Consider the following 19,920-nt stretch of genomic DNA (forward strand, 5'->3'; position numbering starts at 1 on the left):
ATATTAATTTGAGTCTTTACGATAGTACAGTGGATATATTATGCCATTCTATTAATTTATCATGTAAAATTTAACGGTAATATTTATATATAGCGTTAATTAATGTGACATGTTTATTTATGAAAGATAATTATGTAGATAATAACTTTTGGAGTAAAATTTCATCTATTTTAATAGGATTCGTGATAAACTGAGAACAATTAATAAATATTATATAGAAATTCAAAAAATAATGAATGTTTTATTATCTAAAACTATATCATTTTCATACTCGTATAGCAACAAGACATACATCATATGTAAATAATAAAATACATGAACAACTCAATTTCGTTTCACATTATCTATTAACAAAAGAAAATACATGTGTACAGTTTGCTATTATAGAAGATCTAATTAATACTTTTTTTTCTTAAGAACTAATTAATCTGAGGTAGATCGAAATCCTTGAAAATATAATTGTTACTTTCCTCTAATATATATTGTCGCAGCTGTGATAGTATTCTAAAAGAACAATGCTGAATAGTTGCATAAAATTCAGTACACATGATACACAAATGGTAAATTAACCAATTAGGGTTGGTGAAAGAAGGAGCACTCTAGCTACTTCATTATTGGTGTCTTATTGGAACAAACGAGTTTCGTACCAAAATCATTAAGCTAAGCAAGTTAAAAATATTATGAAATGTCACTTCCTAAAATTTCTTAGAATTCATTCTCCTATAATTTTAATGGGTGAATTTCATAGTGTTTCTGTTGTGGTGTTTAAATTATTTAATTTATTTTTTAAAATAATTAATTAAATTATTTATCCAAATTAAAATATTAGAACTTTGCTTAATATAGATGGGTATCAAAGTGGCGGTGAGTGTTGGCTATTCTATCAAAAAGTCTGTTAAGATCGATTTGAAGTTATAGCTCCAATTTATTAAAATAAAATAAATTTAAAATATTAATTTATCTTCTTTTATAGTCTATTGGTAGTTTTATGGGATTGTCACATGTTAGTCTAACCTTTTTTTCGTAAGAATTATAAAATTAATTAAAATTATTTTAATAGAAAATAATAAATTAAAATATAATTATTATTTAAATATAAATAAAAAATAATTAAATTACAACATAAATTTTTGTTATTTTTTAAATTATTATAAAGAATAAAATAAAATAGAATTTTGATTTAATTTATAAATAAATAAAAAAAATTGAAAGGAGTGTATTTAGATATTTAATTTTCAAAATTTGTGTATATATTCTTATCACCGAAAAAAATCTTCTAGACAAATTAGTGAGTTGTACTCTACCAAAATTCGTGAATTAGACCAATTTTTTAGGTTAACATATTTAAAATTTCACTTTATTCCACCGTTTAGTAATTCAATCTGACATTTTATTGTTTTGATAATCTTATTACTTATTTAGTTTCAATTTACATGTATATTTCAATGATTTAATTACAAATATTTTATATTATTGTTTAATCAATTTTTTCTATACAATTATTTAAATGGCGGCGTATAAAGCAAATGATATTAATGACTAATTTTACATTATTAGTATATTTTTTTCTAATAAACAAAAGTGGTAGATGTGTGGTTTATTTAAAAAAAATTATTAAATAAAGAGTGCTGTATTCTTTAATTAATTTAAATTTAATTCTTTTATTTATTATATTTTATATTAAGAACTCAAATTTATTAAACTAACTAATATGCATCTAGATTTAGAAGATATGTTAATTAATTTTATCAACTTTGCTTCCATTTACTTTCTTAGCTTATCCATAATGATAAGTACTATATATGTTAATGAAATTATGATATTTTGAATATTTTGACGACAAAAATGTTAGAGAGCCAATAAAATTTATTTTTTTGGCTAATATTTAATTATTAATTTATAAAAATATAGACTAAAGTTATGTTATTGAATTATTAAATTAAAAAAATTATGTTAATGACTAAAAATAATGACAAAAAATAGTAAATTTTGAAGGTTTTTAAAAATTTATCTTTTGAAAAAAAATTACAAAATCATACAAATTTGATATTTGTATTATGCTGCATAAAAAGCTTATACAATTTTACTTTATGTATTAACTAATTCACTTTGTACTTATTTATTAAGATCGTTAAAATAACAAATTTATCGGATCAATTCATTTATCTATTTAAATAGACAAATTTTTTATTTTAAAAAAATAGACTCATTTAAAATTTGGATCAAATGACTGAACCCGATTAATCTGTCGGCTAAATAGGTGGCTTGTTTGATTTTATTTTGCATTTAAAAAAATAGAATTTTTAGCCAAAACTTTTTTTATTTGATTCAAAAATCCGAGTCACCAATTAAAAAAAATATTCATATATTAAATATAATTGATAAATAAATTTTTTTAAAAATATTTTTAAAAACACACCCAAATAATGTAAGACATAGGTCATCCATTTATTCCAACCTTTCTTGTGTGGAACTTAATTTTTTTCTTCTTTGATCACATAAATTAACCTCTATTTATATGTGTTTTTCCCTTGTTATACCAAAAAAATTATGAAATTAATCTCTATTTATATGTTTTTCTCTTGTTACACCAAAAATATATTTGATTAATAGGCCAATTTCTAAAAGAAATTTTTAATAATAAATTATTCTCTAAAATATTTTTATTAATACTAAGTAAATAATTAGAAATTATTAAAAGAAAACTAAAAATAAGTGTAACTAATAAAATATTTTTAATTTTGTGGACATATTTATAAATACTTTATAGTTTTTAAAAAAATTAATTTTATGCACGTTATTTATTTTGTCAATGAAAAATAATTTTACACGTATATCTAATACGTAATTAGATTCGGATGTAGTTAGACGACTGTGTAAAATATTTTGTACCATTAATTAATGTATCAAAATTAAATTTTTTTTAAAAAATATAAATTACAAAAAAATAAATTATAAAAAAAATTAAATTAATAAAATTATTTTTTTAAGTCCCTGAATTCGTGCCGGTGCTGCTATATATAACTCGGAAGTATTATGAAGTGTTAGCTCTCATGCCTCACTTTTCTTCTGTCTCTCTAAAACACTAAACACCGAAACAAAACAAAACAAAACCCCACATCTTTCTCTAACTTCATTTCTTTCTTGTTTCATCGATCAAATTCTTAGTCCTTACATACCCATATCAAAACAAATATAGATTGGTGCAATTAAGAAGCAGCAGCAGCCATATATATATATAAGGTCAAAATGATCTCCAATATAGATTGGAGAGATGATTATTTGAGAAAGGGGCCTTGGACGCCGAGAGAGGACGCCATACTTATCGAGCAGGTAGAGAAGTGTGGCAAAGGTAATTGGAGTTTAATTCGAAAGAATTCTGAGTTGAGGAGAAGTGGCAAAAATTGTAGGCTTAGATGGTCGAACCATCTAAATCCTGACTTGAAGAAGGGTCCTTTCTCTGAAGAAGAGGAGAAAACCATTTATGATCTTCATGCTAAGTATGGAAACAAATGGGCTCTAATGGCTACCAAGGTATCGCTTAGCTATATATATAGAGTTTATATTGCGATATATACTAGAAATTTTATTTGTTTATTTATTTATTCTAAATGCATGTTTGGGGTCTATATTCATGTGACCGACTCTTTTCCGTGCGTCTATTGTCTTTTGGTGCAATAATCATCTTGTTCCATAAGTCACTTTTGTTGATGTATATATATACACAATTTTTTTAATATATAAAATCGACATTTGTATTACGTCTACATTTTCCATAATAAATATCATTTTGACATTAATATTTTTTAATAATCAAACATGTATTTTTTTTATTTTATTAATTAAAATATAATTTAAATACATAATTAATTCGTAATAATGTATTTTATGCAAATATTAAAAGTGTTTGATGCAAATATTTTTCTAAAATTGAAGCATTTTTTTTGTAATGATTTATAATCACTATTTTAACTAGGGATGTACATGGATTGAGTGAATCTAAGTTTGTCTTAGCTCAAATCCAACTCTAAATATATATACTGGCCTATTTTTTAGACCATAATCCGATCTTAAATCCGATGAAACTTATACATATTCAATCCACATTTATATCGGATAAAAATTGGGTGATCTATCAAAACTAATTAATTTTTTTAGCAAAATTTTTTTTTTTCAGATTCAGCAATAATCAACAATAGATATTTTCAGATTCTAATTTAGATTAGAATCAGCAATACATTAGATTCAACTAAAAAAAATAAAAGGAATCAAAACTAATTAATTTTTTCAGATTCAGTAATAATTAGCAATATTTAATTTACTGGTAATCAGAACAAGAATCAGAACACCAAAATACAATTACTAATTAATTTTTTCCAAAAAAAAGAAACTACCGTCGCTGATAATAAAAAATCAGAACAATAATCAACACTTCTGATCAGAAATTCCAATAATCAAAATTCTTAGTCAGAGAACAAATGTTAGCAAAGAGAAGAAGACGACTAGAGAAGAGAGCAGAGCAGAAATAGTGACTTCTAGTAGCTGATTGATGGTGGCAGAGAAGAAGAAGACAACTGGAGGCAGTAGAGAAACGCCATCGCACTTCGCTGAGAGTCATCGTTAGTTGTTGTCGAGAAGCACTCAAAGAGAGGAGCTTTTTCATGGGGCAATGCGACTTTGAGGCTGGTGAGTGGTATCGGTGGCTGGTGAGAGAAAGAGAGGGCTGAGAGGAAAAGGGTAGCGTCGTCGCCGCCATGAGTGAGGGGACGAGGGGGCGTGGTTCAGTGGTTGCGTGCTGAGGAGAGAAGACAAAGTTCAGGCTTCAGGGTTGTGCCTCAACCTCGCTGGATGCCTTCAATCTTTATTATGCGCTACATGAATTCGTGCCCTAATTTTGAGAAGTGTATATTCACCGGGTCGGGTCCGGGTGACCCAAGCTATGACCCGGTCTCATTTTAAGTATCTTTCCAAGTTTCATTCTTTTTTTTTTTGGATTAGACCCAGGCCACTTTGGGTTCGGGCCAACATATCCTAAAATGCTTTAGGCATGGGCCGGATCTTTAGATCGGGTCAAACTATATATACACCCCTAATTTTAACTAATAGAGTTAGACTCAATTTTGACTAAGAAAAAAGGTTTGATTACAGATCTTGTGAAATTGAATTTGTAATCTATTGCTATTAAATTTGTTACTGATTTGCTTGTTAAATCTGAATTTGCATTGACTCTACCTCTTGTTTTTTTTGAATTTTTGCTGATGCTGCTGCGATTTCATGTTCTGTTGATTCTTCTTGTTACTGTTGTGATTGAAATTTAAACTTGAAATTTGACGATGATTCTTTTTCTTCTGTGATGATGTATTGTGGTTGTTGTGTTTGATAGTTTTTCAAATATGCTCCAAGTTCTTCCAAAATTACATCTAAATCTAAGACTTCATTCCAAGAGATTTTTTATAGGATTAGACGAGAATTTGGCTGATATCTATACAAAAAGCAATATCAAATACCATTCTGGGTGCAGTTGGATTGTATTGTTTCTATCATCGAAACCAGGCAAGAGCCTTTTCCATTTACAATGTTATTATATATATGTGTTCCATTTTCAGGTTCCTGGAAGATCAGACAATGACATCAAAAATTTTTGGAACTCAAGAATGAAGAAGCGCCTAAGAGAATATCCTCCACAAATAACGGTTCAACAAGCACAACACTTTTCTTCATCACCATTTTATTCGGTCTTAGCTTCATGTTACCCTAAAAATAATCTCAGTGTTGAACTACCTTCAAACATTTCTGCTGCCAATCCTCCACCACATCATAATCAGAAACAACCTAATCGAAATAATTCTTCTTCATTCTCTTGCACCAATAATAATGCAAGTTTTGTATTGCCATTAACCCCTGTGTCTCCTTATTGTAAGAGTAGTGGTTTATTGAATGATGTGGTGATGGAGGGTATTGCTCTTTGTCGCAAGGGAAAGTCAAAGATGGATGCAACCATTGTTATTGGTAGGGAGGAAGAAGAATTAGCTGATAAGAGAAAAATTATTGAAGAGCCACCATTGCCACCAGTTGGAACCAGTAAAGAGGAAGAAACAGCCACCATTATTGCAACTCAAAGCTCTTCTCATCAATTAATTTCAACAGGTAAAATTAAACTAACCTATTTATGATTTACGAGTTTGATTATTATGATTGATAATTCATGATTGTGTGTTATATTGTATACAGAGAAGAATGATAATGGAGGTTGTAACAATAATAAAGAGGCATTGAATAATTCTATGCCACAAATGGACGATGAATTGCTTAGCATACTTAAAAATTGTCCAATATATTCGCCAGTGCGAAAGTGGTACAAAGTTGATGATGATGAGGACTCCCTGATGATGATGATGGAGATTTGAATCTTGGTAACTTACGGAATATTAATGGATGATAATAACTAAAGAAATCGTATATGTGTTCATTCATATATTTAGAACAATTAGAAATCCAATATGCTATGTTAGGGTTTTAAGTTAGGTAAGCAGAAGAACACACTGCAACTTCAAAATGTGCAGATTAGGGCAATCGAATTTATTGAGTTTTTTTTAGATGTCCTTAACAAATGTCATGACTTAGCTTGTTAATAATGTTTTCTTTTTTGTTTTCATACATGCAGTTGAATGTAATTACATTTAGGCAATGATTGATATATTGAATAAATATGTTTTAAAATAAATTCCTCAACACAATATTTATTATAAAACTAATTTTAGGATTAGCCATATATCTTGTGCCCTAATAAAAATATTTTTTAAAAATATAATAATATAATTTTTTATCTTTTATGTACTCAATAATACATTAAAAAATTAAAATATTTTACATTTTTAATAATTTTTAGTAAAATATTTTTTATAATATTTTAAAAATGTGTTCTTAAGTTACATGTTAGCAATACCCAAAATTTTAATTAATAACACATGTATGTTGAGAAAATTTTTTTGTAGCAATTCCTTACGTCACAAGTAAAAATCATGTTATGTCAGTAATATTTTTGCTGTAATACCAAGTTTTTTGCCAACAACTTCGATTCATGGCATAACTCAGCATCGCTTGCAACTTTGATTGCTAGTATAACCAGTCTTTGCCAACAATTTCATTCGCTGACATAAACTATGTAATTTTTTCAGTCACTGACTTAACTCGCATTTGCCAACAATTTGAATTGTTGGTATATATCGCCTTTGCTATAAACTTTTGTTGTTATCATAACTCGCATTTTTCAACTATTTAGATTGATGACTCAACTATTTTTTCACGACAATCTTTGTGTTGTAAAAACCGCACTTATTATGCGACAACTTTGATTGTTGCTAAAATTAATATTTGTGCCTACTATTCTTAAATGACATTATACTATTTAATAAATAATTTTATGGAATCAATATAACAAATTATTTTTCTATGTTTATTAAATATATAAAAATTATTATTATAAGAGAAAAATAGAGAAATAAAATAATAATCTCTATAAAAAGTTGGATTAAAAATTAGTAAAATACTATCCGTCGTTCCTATCTCATTATCGTTATGGGTCTCCATTTATTTTTTCTTACAGAAAAGGCACCATGAATAATTGAATATTATTAAGTTTTAATTTTTTTTAAAAAAAATTAACATAACTATAATAAAATCCTATACAATTCAACTAAATATATCAAATAAAACACAAATTTAACAAAAGAACATACACATAATTTTTTTAACATATAAATTAAAATAATGTGAATTAGGATTACTTACACAACATATATATAAGAGATTTTTTTAAATAAATAAATAAATTTTTTATTTACTGAAATATGTAATTTGTAGCGTTTTTACCCAAATCCATCTTTTTACTTATCTCGTTTACACGGTAGATAATTTCACTTTGAGCATATCTCGTTTACAGTAAGACACAACACAGTTTGTACGTATCACGTTTATACACGTGATACGTAGAATAAAGTGGGATCTAAGTATCTTGTTTACACTGTAAATAAGATATACTCAAAGTGAAATCGTTTACAGTATAAACAAGATACATGCTGAATAAAAGGTTTTCACTGTAAATGAGATATAGTACGACAAAATTCAATCAGTCGCAAAATCGTTGATATTCTCCACAAATATCTCAATCATTCTTCTCATTCATTTCTTCGATAAATTTAGTATGAATGTCTAGTATTAGTGGTTATTTTGTTGTGATGGTGTATCGCAACTATCACATAAAGAACAGTGACACTGTGCTGGTTGTATTCGAGTGTGAAAATTCTATTCTGTTGCGCACTCAGAGAGTATTTTTTGTCTGAGTTAACAAATCTGATATTGACACATGTCGGTGGTCATGGAAGAAAAGAGGTTCGGAAGTGTGGGTCTTCGGACGCCACCACTCCACGAATGCTGTAATTAGGAAGTTGTCAAAGACAAAGTCCCTGAGTTACACCGTGTCGCTGATGCTAGCCTCCCTCAAGTAAGGGGACAATGGTGTCTGGGGGTGCAAGAGTGTGGCTCACTCGTCTAGGGAGTAGTTGGTGTGGCCTTTGTTAAAAGCAAGGTTGCGAGAACTGAATCGATTATCAAATCGGTCAAGTGATTGGTTCATTGGTTTAATGGTCCAACCAGAATCGAACCATAGTTGAACCGATTTAATTAAATATATAATAAAACTATTAAAAATTAAATATATAATTTCAAATATTCAAATTTAATATTTTTTAAACTAATACAATTCAAAATGTTAAGATTTTACATAATAACTTGTTCATATTTAATTATTAAAAATTCTAATTAATTTCTAAATTCTAATAAAATAATCAGTAACAACACTTATCACATTAGTAACGAAAATTTTAAATTTAAAAATTTTAACAATAACTTCTAATAATCAAATAATCATTAACAAAATAAATAAAAACTCATAAAAATAGAAAAAATAGCAACTCCAAATTAGAATCAGATTCTAACAACTGAGAATCAGTAAAAATAACAAAATAAACAATAAAGTAATATGAAAGAGAAAAAGCTAACTTGCAACACATGATATTCTATGATAGTTGTTTACAAAGTCAAGATGCTGAGCCTTAAAATGCAGATTTATTGTGCTTTAGAAAAAGAAGGAACACAAGTTCAAAAAGTTAAGAAGCAACAATTTCAATTGTTATGTATCACTCAAGAGTATCAAGAAAGGTTTATTATAACACCATTAAAATGCTCACAAAATGTAAATTCCGGTTAAATTAGTAGATAATTAGTCAATACATTAGTGATTATCAATGGCGCCATCAACATGGTACGCACAATTGTAATCTCAACTCTTTATCACAACTTCGCACAACTAACCAGCAAGTGCACTGGGTCGTCCAAGTAATAAACCTTACGCGAGTAAGGGTCGATCCCACGGAGATTGTTGGTATGAAGCAAGCTATGGTCATCTTGTAAATCTCAGTCAAGCAGACTCAAATGGTTATGGAGGATAACATAAAACATAAAATAAGGATAGAGATACTTATGCAATTCATTGGTGAGAATTTCAGATAAGCGTATGGAGATGCTTTGTCCCTTCCGACTCTCTGCTTTCCTACTGTCTTCATCCAATCCTTCTTACTCCTTTCCGTGGCAAGCTGTATGTAGGGTTTCACCGTTGTCAGTGGCTACCTCCCATCCTCTCAGTGAAAATGTTCAACGCGCTCTGTCACAGCACGGCTATTCAGCTGTCGGTTCTCGATCATGTCGGAATAGAATCCAGTGATTCTTTTGCGTCTGTCACAAACGCCCCACAATCGCGAGTTTGAAGCTTGTCACAGTCATTCAATACTTGAATCCTACTCAGAATACCACAGACAAGGTTTAGACCTTCCGGATTCTCTTGAATGCCGCCATCAATTCTAGCTTATACCACGAAGATTCCGATTAAGGAATCCAAGAGATAAACATTCAAGCCTTGTTTGCTTGTAGAACGGGAGTGGTAGTCAGGCACGCGTTCATAAGTGAGAATGATGATGAGCGTCACATAATCATCACATTCATCATGTTCTTGGGTGCGAATGAATATCTTAGAACAAGAATAAGCTGAATTGAAGGTCTAGGCATGGCCGAGAGGCCAGCCCCCATGATCTAAGAACTAGACATCCAAAGATGATCTAGAGATCTAAAGTGATCAAAAGATGAAAATACAATGCAAAAGGTCCTATTTGTAGAGAACTAGTAGCCTAGGGTTTACAGAAATGAGTAAATGACATAAAAATCCACTTCCGGGCCCACTTGGTGTGTGCTTGGGCTGAGCATTGAAGCATTTTCGTGTAGAGACTCTTCTTGGAGTTAAACGCCAGCTTTTGTGCCAGTTTGGGCGTTTAACTCCCATTGTTGTGCCAGTTCCGGCGTTTAACGCCGGGCAGTTTTGAGCTGATTTGGAACGCCAGTTTGGCCCATCAAATCTCGGGCAAAGTATGGACTATTATATATTGCTGGAAAGCCCAGGATATCTACTTTCCAACGCAGTTGAGAGTGCGCCAATTGGGCTTTTGTAGCTTCAGAAAATCCACTTCGAGTGTAGGGAGGTCAGAATCCAACAGCATCTGCAGTCCTTTTCAGCCTCTGAATCAGATTTTTGCTCAGGTCTCTCAATTTCAGCCAGAAAATACCTGAAATCACAGAAAAACACACAAACTCATAGTAAAGTCCAGAAAAGTGAATTTTAACTAAAAACTAATAAAAATATAATAAAAACTAACTAAAACATACTAAAAACATACTAAAAATAATGCCAAAAAGCGTACAAATTATCCGCTCATCAATTAGTTTTTAATAAGGAAGATTAGAAATGTGAAAATTATATTAAATTAAGATAGAGCTCGTTGAAACGAGAATTTTGACACCAATTTCGAAGAAAACGATCCAAAATTGGATCGAACGGGCCAAACCGGTTGAACTGGACCCAAACCGGGCTATCGGTCCAACCGGACCAGCCCTTTTAAGTGAACCCAACAGTGCCTTCTCCCTCATTTTCTGCAGCACGAAGATGAAAGCTTCTCCAGGGAGGAGAGAAACAAAACACCCCGTAACTTTATGGTAAATTTCTAACTCCCGTAATTTCTCCGTCCGAGCTCCAATTGCTGCACCGTTTGCGGCCACGCGTTCACCGCATTGAGCTCTATGTTTCTACCGGAACAATTTCATAGGTAACTCATTATTTCACACTCAGCCTTCATTTCCACCAATTTTCAAGTTTTGAGAAGGAATGTTGAATTTCTTTGATTTTTGATGTTTTAGGATCCAATTAGCTTGAGGAAAACGTTCACTCTTGCTTATGTGAAGCTTGAGTAAGGTGAGAATATGATAATTCTATTTTAATTTCATTGGATTTGAGCTTTGAGTATTAAATTGGGTATATATGTGTTATAAATGTGTATTAGGTTGTGAATAAATAATTGGAGCTTGAAATTATGAATACTGAAACTTGGAGGAAGCAGATTAGTTGAGTTTTGAGAGGCTGCCTTGGTTTTGAATAAATAGCTTTGGTTGTTACGTGGAAATCGGCCAAGGTATGGTTTAAGTTTCTTGCATTTAATATATAATGTTCTGTAAAAACTTAGACTAGATGACCATAGGATAAGTTTGAATGCAGGTGTATGTTTAATGTTTAGTAATTTATCGATGAATATATTTGGTTGAAGTTTATTGGATAATTAGTTATTAATTTTGGATGGTGAATGTTGTTATGTTAATTTGGAGAGAATTATGGTTGAATGTTATTGTTGATGAACATAGTTGGTTTGGTGCTTGTTGATTAATTAATGATTTGGTAAATTATTGATTTGAGGTATAACTATTGTGGAGGTTGTTGTGATAATGAGGTACTTTTTGTTAGAAGCCTAGGATTAGTAAACTATGATCCTTAGTTGAATTTTGGTTGTTGGATTTGAATATTGTATGAGTATAATTGTTGATCTAAGGTAGATTTATTGTGGTGACTGTTATGATGATGAGGAAGGGTATGTTGAATTGAAAAGAAAGCAGGTTTGGACCCGAAAAGGGTGGCAAAGTCCGAGTTTTAGAGGAGGTGCTGCCAAAATTTTATAAAAATTAGATATTTTGTTTATATGATTATCTAAAAAGATTTAGATTCAAAGGTTATATGGTTTGATTTATAGTTATTAAGAAAATGAGCATGTTTTAAGTTTGATTCATTTAGAAAAAAATGAATTATATTTTGAATTGGAATTATTGATGGACGGAATGGGAGGTGCGATAATGAAGGATAAGGATTGAATATGATTGACGTATAATGATGAATGAGATGCGATTGAGAATGATGTGGATGTTGATGAATTATAATTGAATTATTTATATGCCTTATGAATTTGAATAATCTGAGATACGAGATTCCCTAGATCAAGTGCCGTGGCTTGCCACCACGTGTACTAGGTTGAAAACTCGATACTCTGTTGATCCTACGACGTAAGTGTGCCTGGGCACTATATAAATTCCCAAAAATGTTACCCCCATTGAGCAATATTGATTATTTGAGAAAAAGCTGTGCATAGTCTCTTGGGGATGCACGTCGGGGGACAGTCTAAGGACAATTCAGAATTGTCGAGTTGGCTGAATAACCGACAGATGAGCCTCATCAGCCATAGGACATGCATGCATCATATGCATATTACTTGAATTACTTGTTGGTGCTTTAATTAGGTGTGCTTATATGTACTTGCCATGCTAAATGTGTATTTGTTACCAGTAATAACTGTAACCTTTTTGTGTTTGCCTTATCTGTCTATTTGTCTGTAAAAATGCATGAATGAGTTGGAGATGGAGGAATGGTAGTATGAGACTTAGATTAAGTTAAGTTAGGATTAAACATTTTTAGAAAACCACATTTTATAGCTCCTGTTTAATACTTTAAGCTCTATAATCTGAGTGTCGGTGTTCTAGGATTGCCTCTGGCATTCCCAAGACCTTATATATTATGTGTGTGGCACCTTTATCATACTAAGAACCTCCGGTTCTCATTCCATACTATGTTGTTGTTTTTCAGATGCAGGTTGAGAGGCATCTCATTAGGCGTCTGGACCCTTGAAGTGGAGTGGTTATAAGGTTATTTTGTTATGCTATGATGTGTATATATGTACTTGGTTTTCTCTCTGCATAACTTGTTCTTTTGATCCTCCTAGAGGTTTATGGAGAGGCAGGATTGTGTATATGTACTTTTGGGTTTTGGGATATGTATATATATATATGTGTAAATATTCTCCGACCAGTCTTGATTTCGCAGGCTGAGTTGGAAACTTGTTATTTTGTTTCTTTGGCACTCTATTCCTACTTCTGTTATCTTATGTTTACTAATTATGATTTTATTAGCACGTAAGTTAACTCATACCTTGAGCATTGCGCTTTTATTTCGCGATTTTTGTTTCCTCTTTTTTTCAAGGCTCCTAGCATATTATAATTCTTCTGCTATTATATGTACTCATTTTATTTTAGAGGTCGTAATACCACACCACATATGTTTTACAGCTTAAGCGTAAAGCTTAGTGTGGTAGGGTGTTACACAAAATCCCTAATAGATGATAATATCTAAAAAACTTGTAAAAATTAACTCAAAATCAGAAATTTAGAACAATAGTACAAAATTAACTCCGAAATTTGACAAAATTCAATAATAATTAACTCAATATAAATAACAATCAATAATTCTTCTTGTTAACAACAATTAACAATAAAAGAAATTAACTCAAAAAAATAAGAATAACCAAGGAAATTAACTCAAGCAAGAGGGCTGTAGCGCGGCAGAATAGGAAATGTGTGCGACAGAAGAATGAGACGGAAAAGACGAGATGCGACACCACATAAGTTGAGACGCAAGACGCATTGCGATGGAGGAGCCGAGATTGAGCAGTGGGACGGCAAAACAGGGGCCATGCAGCGAAGGAGGAATGAGACAGAGACATGTTGCGAAGCAAGACACGTTGCGACGGAGGAAAGGAGATTAAACAGTGGGGACAACAGCTGGAGGAGATGCGACAACAATGCTGATAGTGGTGAGGATGGCTAGTTGCTACTCTGCTCTGATAGGGTTTTTACTTTTTAGGGTTGGGTTTGGTCCGCTTGTGGAGAAAGAAGGCGAGGGGCTATTATGTTGTGTTTGTTTTTCTTTCTTAATGAATCAAACGGTGCCGTTTGATGGATAGAGAAACAAACCAGGGTGCATAAATACCGGGCCGGTTCACTGGTTAACCATCAGTTTATCTTATTTACTAACTATTTTTTTGCAGAACGATTCTATACATCAACCAAATTGACTAAAAAATCGGTTTTTGATTAATCCGGTCGAACCGACGGGTCCTATTCGATTTTCAAAACACTGATTAAAAGATGAATGTATTTCAATAATAAATATAATTTTATTTCAAGATATAAAGATAAAAATTAACAATAAATAACTATTTCACATTTCAAAATAATTAATTATAAAAAATCTAATTAATAATTAATTTATCAAATATCAATACAACATATTGAAAATTAAAATTGAGAATATGATGTTTTATTTAAATACATGTAAAAATACAATAAACATTTAAAAAATAAATTAAAACTAATCATTACAATTAAATTAATTAAGAATTTCAATTAAATTAATTAATTAACATTTACTAATTCAGTAATTTGTACATTCATTCCGCACAACCGAACAAATTCTAATAACATGACAATCTAATCTACATATATAACAACACTAAGTTTATAAAAATACCCAAACTATAATTACATGTTCAATCTCTTAAAAGAGAAAAAGGATTAAAACTAACTTCGAAGTCAATCGCTCCCGCAATGTACCAAATAGTGTTCAGGCAGTTGATGTCTCCGTTCTGTGTGTCTAGTCCGAGTATCTCACAAATACCAAGAGAAACGTCCGAGAAAGAGAAAAATGAAAGAAATGGGGGAGGAAAGGGACCAGAAGGGTGTTGTGAACGAGTTCCTTATATAAGTGCATCTATGCCTTATCTCGTTTACAGTATAAACGAGATAACCTGTAAACGAGATAAGCCACCTTACACAGCATGTTTATAAACATGATACGTCCAAGTCGTGTTGTGTCTCTCGTTTGCACTGTAAACAAGATATGCTCAGAGTGAAATCGTTTACAGAGTAAACATGATAAGTAAAAAGATGGATTTTGGTAAAAATTATATAATTTACATATTTCAATAAATAAAATATTTATTTTATTTATTTAAAAAAATCCTATATATAAGAACATTTAAAGACTAAATCCTCATAGTGGTCCTTGAGATTCACGGATTATACCATTTTAGTCATTTAGATTCACAATTCACTATAATGGTCTCCGAAATTTAGTTCCAAGCACCATATTGGTCCCTAAACCCTTTTTGGCATTGAATCAACGAATGGAATGTTGAGTTAACTTTGATTTTTCATGCTAGACACATGGTTAAATGACATCTTTTCGTTTTGACGCTTAAACAACGCAAAAACAAGGTCGTTTTGGAGAATGAGGGAAAATAAACGGTTTGCACATCATATAAACTCTTATTCATCTTCTCGTTTTTGTCTTATTTAAATGCCAAAATAAAATGTCGTCGTTTAGTCCTGTATTTAGCATGATAATTTAGAGCCAGCTTAGCACTACTTCGTTCATTAATTCAGTGCTAGAAAGAGTTTAAGGACTAATATAGTGCCCAAAAACTCCGAGACCAATATAGTAAATTTTGAATTTGAATGACTGAATTGATAAAAGTTGTGAATTTAAGGAATTGTTTTAGAGATTTAATCAACATTTAAGTAAATTTTCTTTTGTAGAGATTTTATGGGTCTCCATAAGGCGAGTACCTCATCTCCACCCGTTTTCATTTATTCGCGGAACGAGTCTCCATCTTTATAAAAATTTTGTGAGTCTCATTAACTTTTTCGTTGCAGGTAATTTTTATGATTTTTTTGGACATTCTTAGGTAAAACATTCATATTTAAAACTTTAATTTGTCATTAATAAAGCAAGAGGAATAAATGTTTAAATTCAAAAACTGAATACACGACGAATTTAAAAATAATTTTATAATCAAAATAATAATTTGCGTGGCATATTTTAATATTGCAAAAATAAGAAGTTAAATACTTTGCTTATTATGGATATCAAAGTAGGCGATAATTTAGTTTATTTCAGTCAAAAAAAAAAAATAGGCGGTAGCTCTTGCCTCCTGTGTGGTCTAACCAAAGGCCCGTTGAAATTAGTTTGAATATAAAGTCAATAAATTTATGAACGAGTTATAATTCAAATGAATTTTTTTACTTAAAAAATGTGAGTTCAAATTTTATTTATTATTATATTATGATATCTAGAATTAGAGATTATCCAATGTATCTGACAAAAAAAAGTGAATAAATTTAATTTATTAAACTAAAAAGGATGTGTGGATTAGTCAATCTAACTTTTTCCTAAATCATAAAATTAATTAAAATAAATTTAATAAAAATAATAAGTAAAAAGTTAATTATTACTCAGGCACAAATAAAAAATAATTAAATTATAATATAATTTTTTAAAATCTCAATATTAATAAAATTGTCTATTAGAATATCGTTTTAAATTAGTGTAAAGAATAAAATAAATTATGTAAAATGTGTCTCATAATTAGGAGCATATATATATAATAAATAAATAAAATAACAAGTCACCAAAAATAAATAAAATAACAAAAAAATAAAATGGAAAAAAGGAAGTATGTTTAGATATTTAATTTTCAAATGTTGTATATAGTGGCGGAGTTTGAAATAAAATTTTGTGGGACAAAAATTTAACACAAATTTTAGCCTTTCGTTTAAAAAATACATCAAAATTTTTATTTTTCATGATTATTTTATATAAAAATTTAAATATATATCCTATAAAATATGTAAAAAAGAAGTTAGAAGGATAAATATTAAAAATTATAATACTTATTGAATTTTTTTATTAATTTATACAAATACAATAATATCAATACTTATTGAATATTCTAATATTTTTTATCATATAAAAATTAAATTAAATAAACAGCGAAATATAAAATAATATTAAATTAAATAAATAAAAAATACCTAATTTTTTTATATTTGAACTCAAAGGTAGATGGAGTGTTGCTTGTTGAATAGAGAGCCATAAAATGCGAATACAAAGCTGCTAGCAAAGCAACGTTTTTATAATGATGATTTTTATCTTTTATTTTTTTAGATAATCTTTTTTTATTTTTTATTTTTTTTTGTTAGATAACTTTTTTATTTGATTTGATTGTTAGATGATCTTTTTTTTATAATGAAGATTTTTACCTTTTATTTTATTAGATAATTTTTTTTGTTAGATAACTTTTTTTATTTAATTTGATTGTTAGATGATCTTTTTTATTCTTATCTTTTTTTGTTAGATAATTTTTTTATTTAATTTGATTTTATCTTTTAATTTTGATGTGTTGTGAAAGCCAATAAAGACCTACTCAGTGCAATAAAAGCAAGAGATGAAGATTGAATATGAGTACTTTAAATCATAGTAAAGTATTTAAAGCCAACTGAACTATTTTTTATTTTTTGAAGAAGTACTATTAATTTTTTTATAAAAAATCTGGGTCCCTTGTCTCAACTAAGCTTCGTCCCTGGTTGTATATATCTATTTTTTAAAAGTTTAATTTTAATCACATCTGTTCTTTTAGATGATCATTCACACAGTCAATATTAAAGGTAGTTATTTTTGCTGATGTGACGTTAAGTAATTAAATAAAAAAAATATTGAGTACCATTAGATTTACCATCAGAATTATCGTCAAAATAAATCTGACAGTATAAACCTCGTTGGTAATTGTTTACCGACAGATTTTTTTTGTCTGTCCGCTAATTATCGGTGGATTTAGCAGTGGATATTAACTCTTAATTTGGCAAAATTCTGGAGCTTGTTACCGTCGAATTTATTCCCCAGTAAATCAGCGGTAATCTTAAATTTTATTTTTTTAATTTGTTTAAAAATTCAATATATAATTTTAAATGTTTAAACTCAATAATTTTTAAACTAACAAAATTTAAAATTTTATAATTTTCTATAATAATTTGTCTATAATTTTCATTAAAAGTTCACAAATAAGTTGACACATCAAAATTTAAGAATAAAGAAGAAAAATAATAATTACTCAAGTATGAAAAAAAGTAGCACCATAAACATATACTCTAAATCTAGAAAAGATGAACTTACGTAAGGTTGATATGAAAAATAAGATATCTCATGGTGGCTAAGTAAATTGCATAGTTAAAACTATCTAGACAATAAAATATTGAAAAAAAAAAATTAAGTATACAAATGGTATATCTATTTAAGATTCAAAGTAATCCACTAACATGCATATGTATGTCTCTCAAATGGTATATCTATTTAAGGTTATACAATTTCAGCAACTTACAAACCTAATTAGAGGTTTTGCATCATAAACTTACTATCTATAGGCGCATTTCCTAAATTACACGCAACCTAACCTAACATTATTTAATTTCTAATTACATTAAATTAATATAACAAACCCTAATCACACACTTCATTAAAAAATTTAACATATAATTTAATAAAATACCTAACAAAATTTTAAACAAACAAAAAAACTGAAAAAATACAAAAACTATAAAAAAAATTTACCTCTGATGGTGGCTGCAGAATGGTAGAAGTGTGGTGGTGACAGGAGGCAGCAGTAAAACCTATAGTGGGGAAGTTAGGGTTTAGAAACAACCTTACCTTAGCATGGTGGACCCCAGCCACAGTGATAGCGACAAGGCGACGGCCACCAATCGACGGTAAGGGACACCAACAGCGGAGGCACAGCGGAGGATTTCCTTAGAGATTCCAGCAGCAGTGATAATGATGTGCTGATCTGCGACGACAATATGGCTTATCGGCAACGACAGCAGCTCCAGGCGGTGGCGGCACAACCTTCTTCAATGGAGATCAGAGGGAGAAAGATGAAAGAGAAGAAGAACAAGAAGAAGAAGAAGAAGAAGAAGAAGAGAAGAGAGAGAGTTTGCAAATATGAGGGAGAATGATTTCACGTTTGAATTTTATTCTAAATTTATCGTCGGATTTACCGGCAGAAAAATTCGAAGGTAAAATGTTCGTCGTTGCCTAAACGACGCATTTTACTAAATTCTGTTACTATCGAAATTTTTTTACAGAAAATCTGACGATAAATTCGGTAATAGAATTAATTTTCGTGTCTCTATTTATCGTCGGAGTTAGTGGCGGAATTTTAAATCTGACAGTAACTTACTGAGTGACGAATTTTTACTCATAACTGTCAAAAATTTTTTGCAAAATCTATTGGTAACGTCCGTTGCTAAATCCGACAATATTCAGCATATTTCTTATAGTGAATGTAAATTTTAAGATTTAGGTATAACTTTTAGAGAATTATATTGTTAGTATCGCAACTGTTCAATCATGAATGATATTACATCGGCAAAAATATTACACTCATCTTAATGTTATCTTAGTTAAGAGTTTTCCCAAAAATATGCTGTTCATTTATATTATCTTTTTTTTGAACAAAAGTAGCTCAACACAATAAAGTGGAGTAGAGGAACAAGGGCAACTAAAATAAACACAGACATAAGTGTAGAGCTGGTAACTGTTGTCATCTCCGGCACTGCCATTAACAACCAAACGGATTGACTCCACACCATTCCTTGTAACTCAAGAAGGACATGATCTTTACTCCTTCAACACTTGTCTCTACCTGTTGAAAAACTCCACTATTCCGCTCCAACCAGATGTTCCAAATAACCGCACAGAATTCTATCAGCCATTTTCTTTGCTCAGACTTCCCACCTGTTGATTTGATCCAGCTCTCATAAAACTCTTTAGTG

The 19,920-nt window shown here is 30.0% G+C and overlaps 1 protein-coding gene and 1 long non-coding RNA gene across 2 annotated transcripts; both read left to right on the forward strand.

Moving 5' to 3' along the window:
• The first annotated feature begins 3,249 nt into the window (after positions 1-3,249).
• LOC107461958 (transcription factor MYB48-like) lies at positions 3,250-6,564 on the forward strand. Its single transcript, XM_052253330.1, has 3 exons — positions 3,250-3,534; positions 5,607-6,147; positions 6,232-6,564. Exons 1-3 carry the CDS (start codon positions 3,250-3,252, stop codon positions 6,405-6,407), a joined length of 1,002 nt encoding a protein of 333 aa, XP_052109290.1. The 3' UTR covers positions 6,408-6,564.
• Positions 6,565-11,077: 4,513 nt separating this feature from the next.
• On the forward strand, positions 11,078-13,242 carry LOC110274357 (uncharacterized). The gene is made up of 4 exons (XR_002366295.2): positions 11,078-11,210; positions 11,302-11,356; positions 11,445-11,573; positions 13,067-13,242. It is a non-coding gene; the product is annotated as an uncharacterized LOC110274357 (long non-coding RNA).
• Positions 13,243-19,920: the final 6,678 nt, after the last annotated feature.

This window comes from Arachis duranensis, chromosome 8 (assembly GCF_000817695.3).
Source record: "Arachis duranensis cultivar V14167 chromosome 8, aradu.V14167.gnm2.J7QH, whole genome shotgun sequence".
In the NCBI taxonomy this organism is placed as follows: Eukaryota; Viridiplantae; Streptophyta; class Magnoliopsida; order Fabales; family Fabaceae; genus Arachis; species Arachis duranensis.

Bases quoted from the DNA above. Each gene is read 5' to 3' on its own strand.
- LOC107461958 (XM_052253330.1), top strand. From the start codon at position 3,250: ATGATCTCCAATATAGATTGGAGAGATGATTATTTGAGAAAGGGGCCT. The intron at 3,535-5,606 runs GTATCGCTTAGC...TTCCATTTTCAG, and splicing joins GGGCTCTAATGGCTACCAAG to GTTCCTGGAAGATCAGACAA. The intron at 6,148-6,231 runs GTAAAATTAAAC...TATTGTATACAG, and splicing joins TCATCAATTAATTTCAACAG to AGAAGAATGATAATGGAGGT.